This window comes from Cydia fagiglandana, chromosome 27 (genome assembly GCF_963556715.1).
Source record: "Cydia fagiglandana chromosome 27, ilCydFagi1.1, whole genome shotgun sequence".
In the NCBI taxonomy this organism is placed as follows: domain Eukaryota; kingdom Metazoa; phylum Arthropoda; class Insecta; order Lepidoptera; family Tortricidae; genus Cydia; species Cydia fagiglandana.
The window spans coordinates 8,285,677-8,300,133 of NC_085958.1; the positions used below are offsets into that span (position 1 = coordinate 8,285,677).

A 14,457-nucleotide genomic window follows, 5' to 3' on the forward strand; every position below is an offset into this window, starting at 1 on the left:
TCACTCCATACATCAGTTTAACAATACGTCAGAATAACATGGCCGCTATATATAGCGCTATCGCATATTATCATATAGCGCTGTCGCATGATGACGTAGGCTTGTGTCAGTCAGGTGACCTAGAAAAGACGGGAAGAGAGTACCAGGCGGAGTATATTATTATACCATGGAAAATACTAATATTTTTGGTACCAAAACTGAGGTATGGAGTGAGCACTTTATCTTACTATAGATGGTCAAGCAAATATTGTCAGTAGAAAAAGGCGCGAAATTCAAATTTTCTAAGAAACGATATCCCTTCGCGCCTACATTTTAAAATTTGCCGCCTTTTTATACTGACAAGATTTGTTTGACCAAGTATATATTTCTCGATGGCCTAGATAACATATAGTGGAGTGTGCTCAAGCCAAAAAAAAGTCAAATACGGCGTTCACTGAATAAGAGATTTCCTTTGGTAGAATCAATCTTTGTGTTCCTAAAATGTATTTAAGAAGTGGAGCCACCCAGATTTTAGATGCAGGTGGGGGGTGGGGGGGGTTTTAAGGGTCGGTGACGTCTGAGGTTAATATTTTTTTAAGTATAAGTTCTATGTTAAGTTTAGTATCATTTCCAACTAAATCAAAGGTGTAAACATAGATTTCATCTAATCGGTTCAGCCGTTATTGATTTCCCATACAATCTTACACCTTCCTTTTCACTTTTAAGAAATTTTTTTTTGAATAAAAAGTATCCTATGTATGTTCTTCCCCGGGACTCAAAATATCTCTATACCAAATGTTGATCTAAATCGGTTCAGCGGTATGCGGTATGTTATGCTATGTTATTCCCTGGGACTGAAATTATCTCTGTACCAAATCTTAACTAAATGGGTTTAGCGGTTTAGGCGTGAAGAGGAATAAAAAAAAATTTTTTTTTTCATATTTTACGTGTTTTTACTTCGGAATGGTGTCATTATGATATCATAAATGAATTCGGCATCCCCGATTTATACGAAAACGATACTAAACTAGGCCTAGTAGCTTAAATTACAGATATCAAGATCAAGTTGAGAGCCCCCCCCCCCCCTAAAAAATTACATCATAAATCTCGGTGGCTTTACTTCTTAAATCCATCCTTGGGTCCTAAGGACCAATCCTGCCGAAGGAAATCTCTTGTTCACGCAACGCCGTATCCCACCTCCAGCACCTTCAGCTAATAGTGTTTGGAAGTCTCGAAGCGTATCACAAAAGTACGGATCTGTGTGGGGCGCAGAGTGACCACGAATTCTGGCTCCTCCCGGGTCAGGGCTGCGCGGTCCATCGCTCTGAAAACGTGTCCAAAAGTTACAAGGGGCATTCACATATTACGTCACTTCAAATTAGGGGGGGGGGGGGTCTGGACATCGGATGATGGTAGTATGAGGAAATGGGGTCATTGGAAGCATGCTTTTTGATTTTAGGGGAGGGGGGTCAAAAATCGATGACGTAATGTATGGAAACTTTCGACGTACCTCTTTCTCCTTCTGGCTCCTCTTGTGCGTCGCGTGCGCATTCGAGCTGGTTCCATATTCGCGTCCTCATCTACAACATATATTTGGAAATGTAAGCCAGAGAATACTCTCTCCAGGCGGGTGTTGTCTGGGGACCGAAGTCCATTTTGTTAATGGACCCAAGATGCCGAGCGGTCCAGCCGCTTAACGCGTTTGCAACGCGGTTTCATCGCGGCTGGCTATATCAACCGCGTCAGGCGGCTGGCCGCTCAATCGAACCGCCTAAGCGGCCAGCCGCAAGTGCGTAAGGGCCCTAAGAGTTGGTTACTTTGTAATGGCTCCTCTACACGATGGGCCAGCGCCGGCCACTCCAAGGGACGCAGTCATGCGGTAGAATGAGATAGCAATATCACTTGCTCCCTCTAACGCATAAATGCGTTGAAAATAAACCGTGACCAAAAAAAGTAAGACAATGTTGCCACTGGAATAATTTGTTTGTAAAATATACTTGGTCAAGCAGATCTTGTCAGTAGAAAAAGGCGGCAAATTTGAAAAATGTAGGCGTGAAGGGATGGCATCTCATAGAAAATTTGAATTTCGCGCCTTTTTCTACTGACAAGATTTGCTTGACCATCTATAGTAAATTCATTTTTATAAATAAATACGCTAAGATAATTTATTTATTGGTAATTTTACTCCTACGATTTAGAAATAGTACATTTCGATGCTAGTGCGGAAGGTATGTCATTACTTCACGAGTACCGAGATATCTTGCCACGAGCCGCAGGCGAGTGGCAAGACTCGGGACGAGTGAAGAATGACATTTCCGCACGTGTATCGAACGACGTTTTTTAATACAGTTGCGAAAAAATAAGAAAAACATTGTTAATCGTACACTAAACAAAAGTGGTAACAGTGACAGCTCGGTTAGACGTCGTCTTTAAGTATATTTTATCTATGGGCGTTTGGCAGCTATTCCGTTCCATTCAGTCAACTTATTAAGAACGGAATTTTCAATATTGAATATTAAAAAATAAACGTGTTATAATGATGAAGAGGTAAGTAATTAAATGTGAAATATGTAATATTTTTCGTATTCTTACATTAACGGTAGGTTTTTATGCTGATTACGACGTTTAAAGGAAACTAATATTAACACTCATCTCATCAATAAGTAGTCGTGAATTGGAACAAGTATAAATTTAAAAAAATTGGAAAAGTAAAAAGCACTAGTTCGAGATAACCAACTTTCCGCACGCTAAACAGCTACGTAAAGTAGCACTTTTTGAGCAACTGTATTAAAAAGTACTTTTTTAATACAGTTGCTCAAAAAGTGCTACTTTACGTAGCTGTTGCTGTTGCTGTTGTTGTAGCTGTAAAAAGTACTTTTTTAATACAGTTGCTCAAAAAGTGCTACTTTACGTAGCTGTTTAGCGTGCGGAAAGTTGGTTATCTCGAACTAGTGCTTTTTACTTTTCCAATTTTTTTAAATTTATACTTGTTCCAATTCACGACTACTTATTGATGAGATGAGTGTTAATATTAGTTTCCTTTAAACGTCGTAATCAGCATAAAAACCTACCGTTAATGTAAGAATACGAAAAATATTACATATTTCACATTTAATTACTTACCTCTTCATCATTATAACACGTTTATTTTTTAATATTCAATATTGAAAATTCCGTTCTTAATAAGTTGACTGAATGGAACGGAATAGCTGCCAAACGCCCATAGATAAAATATACGGGTCGTTCTACCGTTTCGTCCCGATTTGGTGTCCGAGCCCACATCAAGCCTTAAAATTAAATTTTTTTATATGTGGTTATTTTTAAAAGGTATGTTTATGTGGTACGGAAAATGCGCCAATTTTGGAATTTAGCTAAATCTAATGATCTATTAAATAAAAATTAAAAACATGCGAAAAATTCATTTCCCTCGACATAAAATGGCGTACCATTGGGTTCAAAAATTTAAAAACACTATTATTTGCAGATAAACCCTACTTTCCATTATTGTTTATAAATAAGCAAATAATCAGTATTATAATAGTACATGGTACGTATTTTTAAAGTTAAATTATCATAGAGAGAACGCACTTTTTAATTTTGTCACGCGAAAGACTTCATTTTCACTCTAAAAAATTGCCACTCACGCCAAATCTAAACGCGCCTTTATTCACGAATACCTGTGATTGCTACGTGTTTTTACTACCTTAGTCTACCGCAATACGTCAACGAAGGAGGTTTCGCGCTCTTGATTTACGAGTAATTTTGGTTCTCCTCACCGGAAAGGCACTTTGTCACAGTTACTACTCATTTCCATCCATTAAGTAATTTGGTGCTATATATTGTAAAAAAAAATCACCTTGTTAATAATCTGTTAGCATTTTGGCATATCTTCATTACTTTTACTTGATGACATTCTAGCCTTAAAGACGATAAAGAAATTTAAAAAAACCGTCGAAAGTTCATTCCACTCCAATTCATTCCTCTCCATTTCTTCCAATATTTTCGGGTGAAGGAAATGAACCAGTTTGGAAGGAAATTAACAATAATTTTGTATGACAGATGTGATACCTTTTTATGTTTTTAGCCCACAGCCCAAGAGTTATATGCACACATACGCTCTCAAATCATAACTCTCATGTTTTGAAACGTATGTATGTCCCATTCTTTCGACTTCGTTAGACCGTTTGACAGAGTTTCAGGGTATAGGTTCTTTCTTACCTATACCCGACACTATGTCATGGGAATCCTGTTGGTTGTGGATATTGCATATAAATAAGCAGATAGGCGCGTAAGCGTAAGTAGTATCTTTTTTCATGGCAAATATAGTAAATATATCGGATAGATACATCATATTTCCAACATTTTATAAATGCGGAACATTTTGGACAGGTGAACCTATTGGAACTTCTAATGTCTAACTTATCTGCTAATTAACATACTGAAAACTTTTTATAGTCCTGGAATAAAGCTCAAGAGCGAGCCCTTCGAGGGCAGATATTAGTGAGGAGGGTCTCACAAAGATCTGCTCCCGGGAGCCTCTTCTTGTGCTAAGTTAAAAATACGGGTTGGCCGTATCAGGGAAATTTCTTGTAACTTTGTAACCGTTTAAAGGCCAAGCTTTAGAAAAATCCAGAAAGTTCATGAAACAATGGTTCAACACCATCTAGAACTGGAGAGGAGCGTCCCATTCCCACCCCTTTCTGCGAGTTCCACAAAGAAAGAGCAGGCAGCTCGGAGCGTCCGATTGTGGCGCGCCTTCCTGCAAGGCTGAAAGCCGAGCTTTCGCAGGAGAGTAGACCTTAAATTGTTTCAATGCCGAAATGCAAGCGATGCCGAAAGGCGAGCTCCGCATGAGGTGTTCAAAATTTCTTTTAACTATTGGCAGCGGGCACAATCGTGCGAGGTCAAAGACTGAGCTTCAGTGGAGCTGACCTCAAACAAGAACCAATAGCCGAATGTATTAAAAAGCAAGGCCGACGGCCCGGGGGAGCTTCAGATAGGGGCACATTTCCGTACAAGGCCAAACATCAATCTGTAAGAGTGCAGAACTTCGCTAAGTGAGGCCAAAGGCCGAGATCCGCATAAACGCTGAAAGCCCAGTCCGTCTGATCACGTTGCGCTTCCATAGAAGACCTAACTTGAGAACTAAGAGAGCTTGAAATTTAACCAATGTGATCTCGGACCCTCCTGCGGCTTGACCTTTGCATTTTTCCTCGAAAGTGCGACTTGTTGAGTCTACAACCCGATGGAGTTTGTTTTTATAATAAGTATTTTGATTATTCGGGCGTACTCGGCCCTTGGCCTCTATCCACACAGGGTTTTGATGTTTCGTAGAGTACGCTCTTCGACCTCCAACGGCTTTATAGCTCAACATCGTGTCTGCGGTCCGCTAGTTTACTTTTTAATACACAACTATTTGTTCGTCTCCAAGCTCTGCTGTCCTGCAGCTTTACTTTGGCCCGCCGTTCCCTTTGAAACGGCTTATCATGGTAGTGTCCTAAATCTAATATCTGGCCCACTTTATTATTTAAAAAAACAACATCTGCTCTTTACAAAGACGGCTAAGTCACTTTACCTACTAGAAAGTTTAATATTATGCCGTAGTTCTCTCCCGAATAATATCAAAACTAACGATTGTTTTTTTATAGCAAGTTCTAGATAATTTAAGCTTTTTTAATTTCATTTATGTAAGCAGTTTTTTACATTACAAATCTCATTATTATATGTTTCTAGTTCTGACAAATAATGAGACCGAAGAGAAATACTGAAACATCGTAAAAAGTATTGTTAAAAAGTAGGTTATTACAGTGAAACCTGGTTAAGTGGGACCTGGATAAGTGAGAAACCTCTATAGCTGGGACTCATGGTGCGGTCCCGACACTTTAGCACTGATTACCTCTGTTACTGAGAAAAAACGAACCTCTATAACTGGGATTCGTTGTTGTGATTTTATAGTCACATTTACCTCTATAATTGAGACCGAGAGTGTATTTTACCTCTTTTACTGAGACTATATTTATAAGATTACATTTTCCTATTTGTTTTTTTGAATTGTATAGGGAATTGACTTCTGTATCTGAGATAACATCAATCTATGACCTCTCTAACTTGGACTTCATTGAACAATTTCCGTATTCTTACTAACTCTTAGTCTATCCACAAATTCCGCATTTGCCTAATTGTGTCTAAACAACTTCAAGTTTGATTTAGTTAATTTATGTAAGTAGTTAAAACTATCGAAACGAAAGCTGAAATTTTGATACCTAACACGAAAAAATATTTTTTTAATTATTAAATTTCTAATACGCAATGAAGTCCGTATCAAATTTAATTTAATTTTGAAATATCTATCCCTTGGAGAATCATTCAAAATAAATTCAAAGAAATATTTAAACTGACTTTAAAAATATTTAAGGACAAGGATTATTTTACCTTATTTTTAAAGATAATTAGTAAATACCTTATTAACCACCTCTATAACTGAGACTATATCCTCTATTCTCACCTCTATTAATGGGACCCTCTGTAAATGAGACAGAAATTTATTTGTACCTGGCTAATTGGGAGCCTGGGTAAGTGGTAAACCTCTTAAGTGAGACAAATTTGCTCGTCCCTTGAGATCCCACTTATCCAGGTTTCACTGTATATTAAACAGGTCAACAGGGTAGATGTACTTTTTAAAAGCCAAGCTATTTATGGTTCCATCGTTTAAAATATTATCACTTTGATTTTGACCAATAAAGTTAATTTATATTTAAAATAATTTCATTTACTTCTATTCGTGTTTCATTACCTTCCCTTAGTTTTTCATTTCCATCTGTGCCTTCATTACTTTCCTTATTTGTTTTCCAAAAGTATAACTAGTATATAGGTGCCTTTCTTAAAATAATATACACAATACGTATACACATCCACAATATTAAAATCTACACTGTAACTTCAAAATAAAAAAAAACTCCAAAAAAGTGGCAAATCGGCACGAAACGGTAGAACGACCCATACTTAAAGACGACGTCTAACCGAGCTGTCACTGTTACCACTTTTGTTTAGTGTACGATTAACAATGTTTTTCTTATTTTTTCGCAACTGTATTAAAAAACGTCGTTCGATACACGTGCGGAAATGTCATTCTTCACTCGTCCCGAGTCTTGCCACTCGCCTGCGGCTCGTGGCAAGATATCTCGGTACTCGTGAAGTAATGACATACCTTCCGCACTAGCATCGAAATGTACTATTACATATTTACATATTTTTACATAAATACAAGACACGCTTGAATTACGATTTTCAGTTTAGAATCTTGTGGCAGGCGTGGCTCACTCCGCGATTTCGTCGCTTTGCTACAGGTAGCTAAAAGTACATCAGTTCGACCCCAATTTTGGGGTTTGCCATAAGCCGCGCGTGGCGCTGTCGCCACCTAGCGGCCATATCTGTGCTGATCGTGACAGACGCGTTTTGTTAGAGAGTGAGTCTTCTGTACCTAGTACTATTATTTATTCTGTGCTTGTGGTTCGTAGTTGGAGTGACAATGGAGACGCCACGCGCCACAGATGTTACACAATGCAGCTACTTAGGCCCACTTGCACCATTACACTAACCCGGGATTATCCGGTTAAACCTGGAGTTACTATGGTTATACAATTTGACACTGGATTAACGGTTTAACCGCTTAACCCCGGCTAGTTTATTTTTTTAGCTTTAGAAATAAGGTAAACAATCTTGATGTGTCTTTTAATTGAATAGCACGTTTTAAAAATAAGTCACGGCAAATATGTAACAATTGTTAATCTAATACGATAATTTATATTCTTCTACTTTCATAAGTAATATTACTGACTTAAAAAAAAAAGCGTTTTGCAATTGAAACACATGTCAAGATCGCTTACCTTTTTTTTAATGCTAAAAAACGAACTATAGTAGGATGGTGCACGTGGCCCTTATAGATGCCTAGTTGAAAAAATCTGAAAAATAGATAGTTGGAATATTCTGTAAAATAGATAGTTGGAATATTCTGTAAAATAGATAGTTGGAATATTCTGTAAAATAGGTAGTTGGAATATTCTGTAAAATAGATAGTTGGAATATTCTGTAAAAAGATAGTTTGTAACGCGAACTTTCCCAAATATATCAATAAACTATGGTTAGTTCACATGGAGCCTACTAGATGGCACTAGTAGTCCTCGATTTCGATGTAAACATTAGCGATATTTTATCTTTCCCGTAGTTTTAAAAATCCAAAACCTTGCGTAACTTGTGTCATGTGTTACCTAGTTTTTTATGTAAACATAACGAATGTGCAAACTAAGATTAATGTAAATTTGATAGCTTCCAGTTCCTAGGCAATGTTTAGTTCCTTGAGCCTCACAGGATGGCTCTACTAGTACCCAATGTTTTGTTCTTAAACCCAATGTTCCTGGAGTCTTAAAATTATGATTTCAAGCATTCCATAACACTTGTATTTTTACTAAAACGTAGCAAATGTATAGATTTGGATTAACGTAATCTTGAACATTCATACATATATAGTTCACGTATCTGCATAAAGATGGCGTTAATAGGCCTAGCATATCTCGTTTCTGAAACCTGTAAAAAATACAGAACATCATGTAACATGTTCCTAAAAATATATCGAATGTATCTAAATAGTTTAACATACATAAAAACAACGCGCATGTTCGTACAATTTAACTGTTTACCAACTTGTCACTAGATGTCACTGTACAGCGCGCATACTAATCCTACATGGCGGTGTTAAGATTTTTCCTAGAATAAGGACCCGATACACCGAATATTGTTAATGTTGAGAATTAGCTAGGCGATAGATTTGTACGGCCTGTGTACCCCCTGGGACCTTGACGGACTATCTTATCAGAAATTAGGAGTTTTCCCGGTTCCCCTTGCGCACGACAGCTGTACGTCTTGGACGCTGTTCGGCCGTAGGAGATTCGTTAATTTAGTCAATTTGGACATATATCTGTCTGTCTCACGCCCCACCTGTCCAAGGAAACTACTCCACATCTGGCGCACAACGTGAGGGCCGTGCCGTGACATCGCAACGAGTTTATGCCTGTCGTAACACGTCGAAGAGCGAAATTCTTGCGGGAAAGAGATAGCATGGCGGTCAGTATGACAGACAGCCAGTTCCAGCAGCTGTTAGGAGCGATTACCAGTGCTGCACGACCTGCTCCGTCTCCGGTGAAACATAGTTCCTTCGCGAAGGCCACTTTCTCCTACGACGGCAAACGGGATCCAGCCTGCGTGCAAACTTTCCTGACGGCGGCTACGTGTTGCAAACGCGTCGGGAATATTAACGACAGCGACGCACTACAGAGTTTACCTCTAATACTGAAAGATGCTGCAGCCGTTTGGTGGAACGGCATAAATGAGTCGGTAACAGACTATAAATACGTCATGAGGATACGTGCAGTCTTACCGAAGAGGGGGAGGGTTCCCCTAAAGACTACCCCTGAACTAGCAGTCACGAGTGGACGTCCGCCCAACGGCCTCAACGCAACGAAGACTTTCCTGTCACCGCGCCGGGTCGTCTGCAGTTCCAGAGGGGGAGACTGTAACGCGAACTTTCCCAAATATATCAATAAACTATGGTTAGTTCACATGGAGCCTACTAGATGGCACTAGTAGTCCTCGATTTCGATGTAAACATTAGCGATATTTTATCTTTCCCGTAGTTTTAAAAATCCAAAACCTTGCGTAACTTGTGTCATGTGTTACCTAGTTTTTTATGTAAACATAACGAATGTGCAAACTAAGATTAATGTAAATTTGATAGCTTCCAGTTCCTAGGCAATGTTTAGTTCCTTGAGCCTCACAGGATGGCTCTACTAGTACCCAATGTTTTGTTCTTAAACCCAATGTTCCTGGAGTCTTAAAATTATGATTTCAAGCATTCCATAACACTTGTATTTTTACTAAAACGTAGCAAATGTATAGATTTGGATTAACGTAATCTTGAACATTCATACATATATAGTTCACGTATCTGCATAAAGATGGCGTTAATAGGCCTAGCATATCTCGTTTCTGAAACCTGTAAAAAATACAGAACATCATGTAACATGTTCCTAAAAATATATCGAATGTATCTAAATAGTTTAACATACATAAAAACAACGCGCATGTTCGTACAATTTAACTGTTTACCAACTTGTCACTAGATGTCACTGTACAGCGCGCATACTAATCCTACATGGCGGTGTTAAGATTTTTCCTAGAATAAGGACCCGATACACCGAATATTGTTAATGTTGAGAATTAGTTAGGAGTCGTTTAGGCGAACGGACTGCGTACCCTCTGGGACCCTTCCGGCCCTACTTGACTGCATAGTTGAAAATCTCGAAGTACACCTTCGCGTTCGACTGCTGTCCTTTAGGACGCTGTTCGGCCTTAGGCAGTTAGTGTAGTTTGTTAGTCTAAGTATAATTGCAATTAGTTAGCGCCGACTGGAATAAACTCCTGCCAACGTACTACGCATTTAATTTCGCCTTCATCCCGCACGCCCCACCTCCAAGGAAACTACTCCACAAGTTGGAATATTCTGTAAAATAGATAGTTGGAATATTCTGTAAAATAGATAGTTGGAATATTCTGTAAAATAGATAATTGGAATATTCTGTAAAAAGATAGAATATTCTGTAAAAAGATAGTTGGAATATTCTGTAAAATAGATAGTTGGAATATTCTGTAAAAAGATAGTTGGAATATTCTGTAAAAAGATAGTTGGAATATTCTGTGAAATAGATAGTTGGAATATTCTGTAAAAAGATAGTTGGAATATTCTGTAAAAAGATAGTTGGAATATTCTGTAAAAAGATAGTTGGAATATTCTGTAAAATAGGTAGATAGTTGGAATATTCTGTAAAAAGATAGATGGAATATTCTGTAAAATAGATAGTTGGAATATTCTGTAAAAAGATAGTTGGAATATTCTGTAAAATAGATAGTTGGAATATTCTGTGAAATTTCTGCAGACCTTCGTCCCCACTCTGTTTCTCTTCTCCACTCTCGTACAGGTATGCTCTTGACACGTACGGTTCATTCGGCTTCATGTCGGCTTCTTTACGTCTGGAAGGAATATTAGGGTTAAATTCTACTTTTTCACCACGCCACGCTTTTAAAGATTCTTTATTTTTCAGAAATTGAGAAAAAACTTGCGATTTGATTTACCCATAATTCAGCTTAGGGAATATTTTCAAAATGGCGGAGGCATAAAATTGCGAAGTCTACAGTAAGCTTAACCCCTTTCCAGGCATAGCACGATTTAAGGACCACATACGCGCCACTAGGATTTCAACTTTAGAATTCCGATTTAAGATTCAAATTAGGTTGCACTTTCGGGAAATATAACTTGTCTTCAAATGAATCATCAAAGTCGGATTAAAAGAGACATTCCTTTATTTTTAAAACGAAACAAAACTGTATTCAAAGATTTTCTAAAACTCGCTTGCCTCGCCCGAGACTAGAACCGACTAAAAATTCCAAAAAATAAACACTCACAATTTTATTCTATTAAGTCGATACAGTGAATGTTAATGACAACATTTCTCCAAGAAAGATTAGGTGTTACACTCGTCTGTCATACAAAATATCCATAAAATCTAATATTTAGTACACAAGGTTTTTTTAGAGAAGCCACTGGACCACCGTCCAGGAATCAAATTCCTTGACCTATGGTGCTTTCATGTCAATTTGGTAGCTCAAGGCCCCGTAAGTTTAGGTTCTTCTTTCACTCCCACTGAGCATTAAGCGTGAGGTATTACATACATGAAAGTATTTTACATGCTCCTTATGTAAATATGAGTATAAATAAGCTATATATAGTTATATTAGCCAAAGGCCAGGTCAAGAGCACCCTAAACCGGCGAGCGTGTATGAGTAATGTTATGAATGTGAAGGAAACGAAAGAGGTATGTCAGGATCGTAGCAAGTGGAAATCCGTGGCCTCTGCCTACCCCTCCGGGAAATAGGCGTGATTATATGTTTGTATGTATGTATTAGCTATATACAGGATGCCCAAAAAATAAGTACATTTTCATTGCCAGGGAGGTTTTGGGATTATACCTAGAGCAACTTTTACTATGGGACCAACCCCGACCCGCGAAAAAAGAATTTGGCTATTTCATATATTTAGGCTGGTCCTTTTTTTATGGGAGGGTACATTTTTTTCGCGATTTCGTGGTTGGTCCCATGGTAAAAGTTGCTCAGTATAATCCCAAAACCTCGCCTGCAATGGGGATTCACTTAGTTTTTGGCAACCCTGTATAGTTATACTGGGTGTGGCCTGTAACATGAGCAAATAATTAAAACATAGATTCTACTCCTCAAACGGTGACACTTTAGTTCCACAACTTTTAAAAATTATGAAGTATTTTGACTCCCTATTTTTCATACAAAATAAATATTATCTTCAATGGACGCCATCGCCGCGCCATATCATTGTGATTGACGTTGCTTGTCACGCCTTAAACATAACAAAATTCGCAATACATTGCGTCTTAGAATAAACTTTAAAGTGTATTAAAAATCAAACCATAAGTTATTTTTAAAGTCGCTGAACAAATGTTGGTCAGTATGAGGAGTACAGCCTACAGTTTAATTTTTTGCTCATATTACAGGCCACACCCGGTATAGGTATTAACAGTGTACCTAGTGTTATATATAACACTGGTTACCAGTGCTTAGCCACATAGCCCCACCTCACTTACGCAGGAAACATGCGCTCTTGAGAGAAGCTGAAATAGTTATTTGTTTTACAAGGGGGCAAAGTTGTTGTTTAACCGCTCGTGCTAATATTGATACCCGAGCAAGCGACAGATTCCAAAATTGAATCACGAGCGTAGCGAGTGGTTCGAAAAATGGAATCTTGAGCGTTACGAGGGTTTCAAAGCACGAGGGTTAAACAAAATTTACCCCCGAGTGAAACACAAAATTTTTCACCACACCAACCTGAAGCAAATATTAAATGTAAAATATCAAACAAAATCAAACCAAATCAAATACAAATGAATGTTATTAAATATTTATCATCCAAAACCATCATTTAAAAGTCATTTCTACCAGCAAACATAAGAAACCAACTCAAAATTTGCATTTTAATACCTTGGCTCACATGTGAATAAAGTGCAACTTTGCTATCAGTTTTTGAAGTGCAAAGTAAGCCTTTCCGAGCTGGTGTGGTGAAAAAATATATGCCCGGTCCGATCTACCTGTCTACCAAGAGTTCACTAACCCACCGCCGCAGCAACTTAAATCGCGCCGACCTACAAGCGAAGCAGGTAGAAAACTGAGGACTGGCGGATTTCAGTTGGAGCAGGCGTGGAAAGAAGAATGGGCGGAGGCGGCTGGTCACCACATAAGTACCCAAAACCCTACTCAGAAGCCGAAGGGCTTCTCTCTGCAGAGAAAATACTGGTGCCGTCTCAACAGAATCCGCACAGGTCATGGCAGGTGCAATCATATGCGACACAAATGGGGATGGAAAGAGAGTCCGTTGTGTGACTGCGGCCTTGAAGATCAAACTACCCAGCACATTGTAGAACGGTGCCCAAAGAGACTTCCAGGGCAGCCCGGAGGACCTCTACACCAATCTGACACCTGATGCGATCGATTGGCTGCGTAGCCTGGATGTCGACTTATAATTAATTATACTAGTACCAGGATTATATTGCCTACAATATTAATACGCCATAAGCTTAAATAAATATAACACTTACACAGTTGATTCCTTATCTTCGCTAATCTTCTTCGACATCTTTTGCCACCTCGGTCGAGGTTTAATCGCCTTTTTGAAGCTCTTCTTCAGTTTGACTGCGGTCCTTTTTTTGTAATACATCTCGTACATAGACTTTGTGACCCCATCATCAGTTTCATCGGGGTTGGTGTCGGTACCCTCTGTAATACGTGGAATTAATGTATAATAAGTTTTTGGCAAAAATTTCATTTTTGGTACAAGCTTTTATCGCTGACTTTTTTCTTACGACAGACAACTAATACTCATCGAGACAATTCTAAAAACCCCTAACACAATTAGGTTGCGTTGTTTCATCACAGAGTTCCTATGGCCACCTCCGGTCTCCATCATCAGATCAGCTCGATGACACCATAATATTGCATTGTCACCCGACTTACGTATGTATGCAAAATTTCAGCTCAATCGGTAACCCGGAACTGGATCAAATTTAACTTGCAAGATTTGATTACATACAGACAGACAACGGTCAGGTGAAAGTAAATAAAAGCTTGTAATAATAAAAAAGGACCACAACCAGTAATACAACATTACGTCGACAAGCGCGAAAAGTAGGCAACTCGTGGTCGTGTGTTTTTATCGCCACTCGTTAGGAATTTCCTACTTTTCGCACTTGTATATCGTAATATTTTTCTGACATATTTCTGAAGGAGTCGACGGGGGTTTAGGCCGGGCGATAGCGAAAAAGTTGACTGAAGTAGCGTATATCCACT

General features: G+C 38.5%; 1 protein-coding gene across 1 annotated transcript in view; it reads right to left on the bottom strand.

Moving 5' to 3' along the window:
- Positions 1 to 1,175: 1,175 nt before the first annotated feature.
- Positions 1,176 to 14,457, bottom strand: part of LOC134677857 (lysosomal alpha-mannosidase-like) — an 82,457-nt gene continuing 69,175 nt past the window's right edge. The window contains exons 29-32 of the mRNA XM_063536276.1: positions 13,710 to 13,887; positions 10,970 to 11,061; positions 1,490 to 1,559; positions 1,176 to 1,303 (exon numbers count right to left, since the gene is read on the bottom strand). Of these exons, the coding sequence (XP_063392346.1) occupies positions 1,192 to 1,303; positions 1,490 to 1,559; positions 10,970 to 11,061; positions 13,710 to 13,887 (452 nt within the window). The 3' untranslated portion in view covers positions 1,176 to 1,191. The remainder of the gene's footprint in view (positions 1,304 to 1,489; positions 1,560 to 10,969; positions 11,062 to 13,709; positions 13,888 to 14,457) is intronic.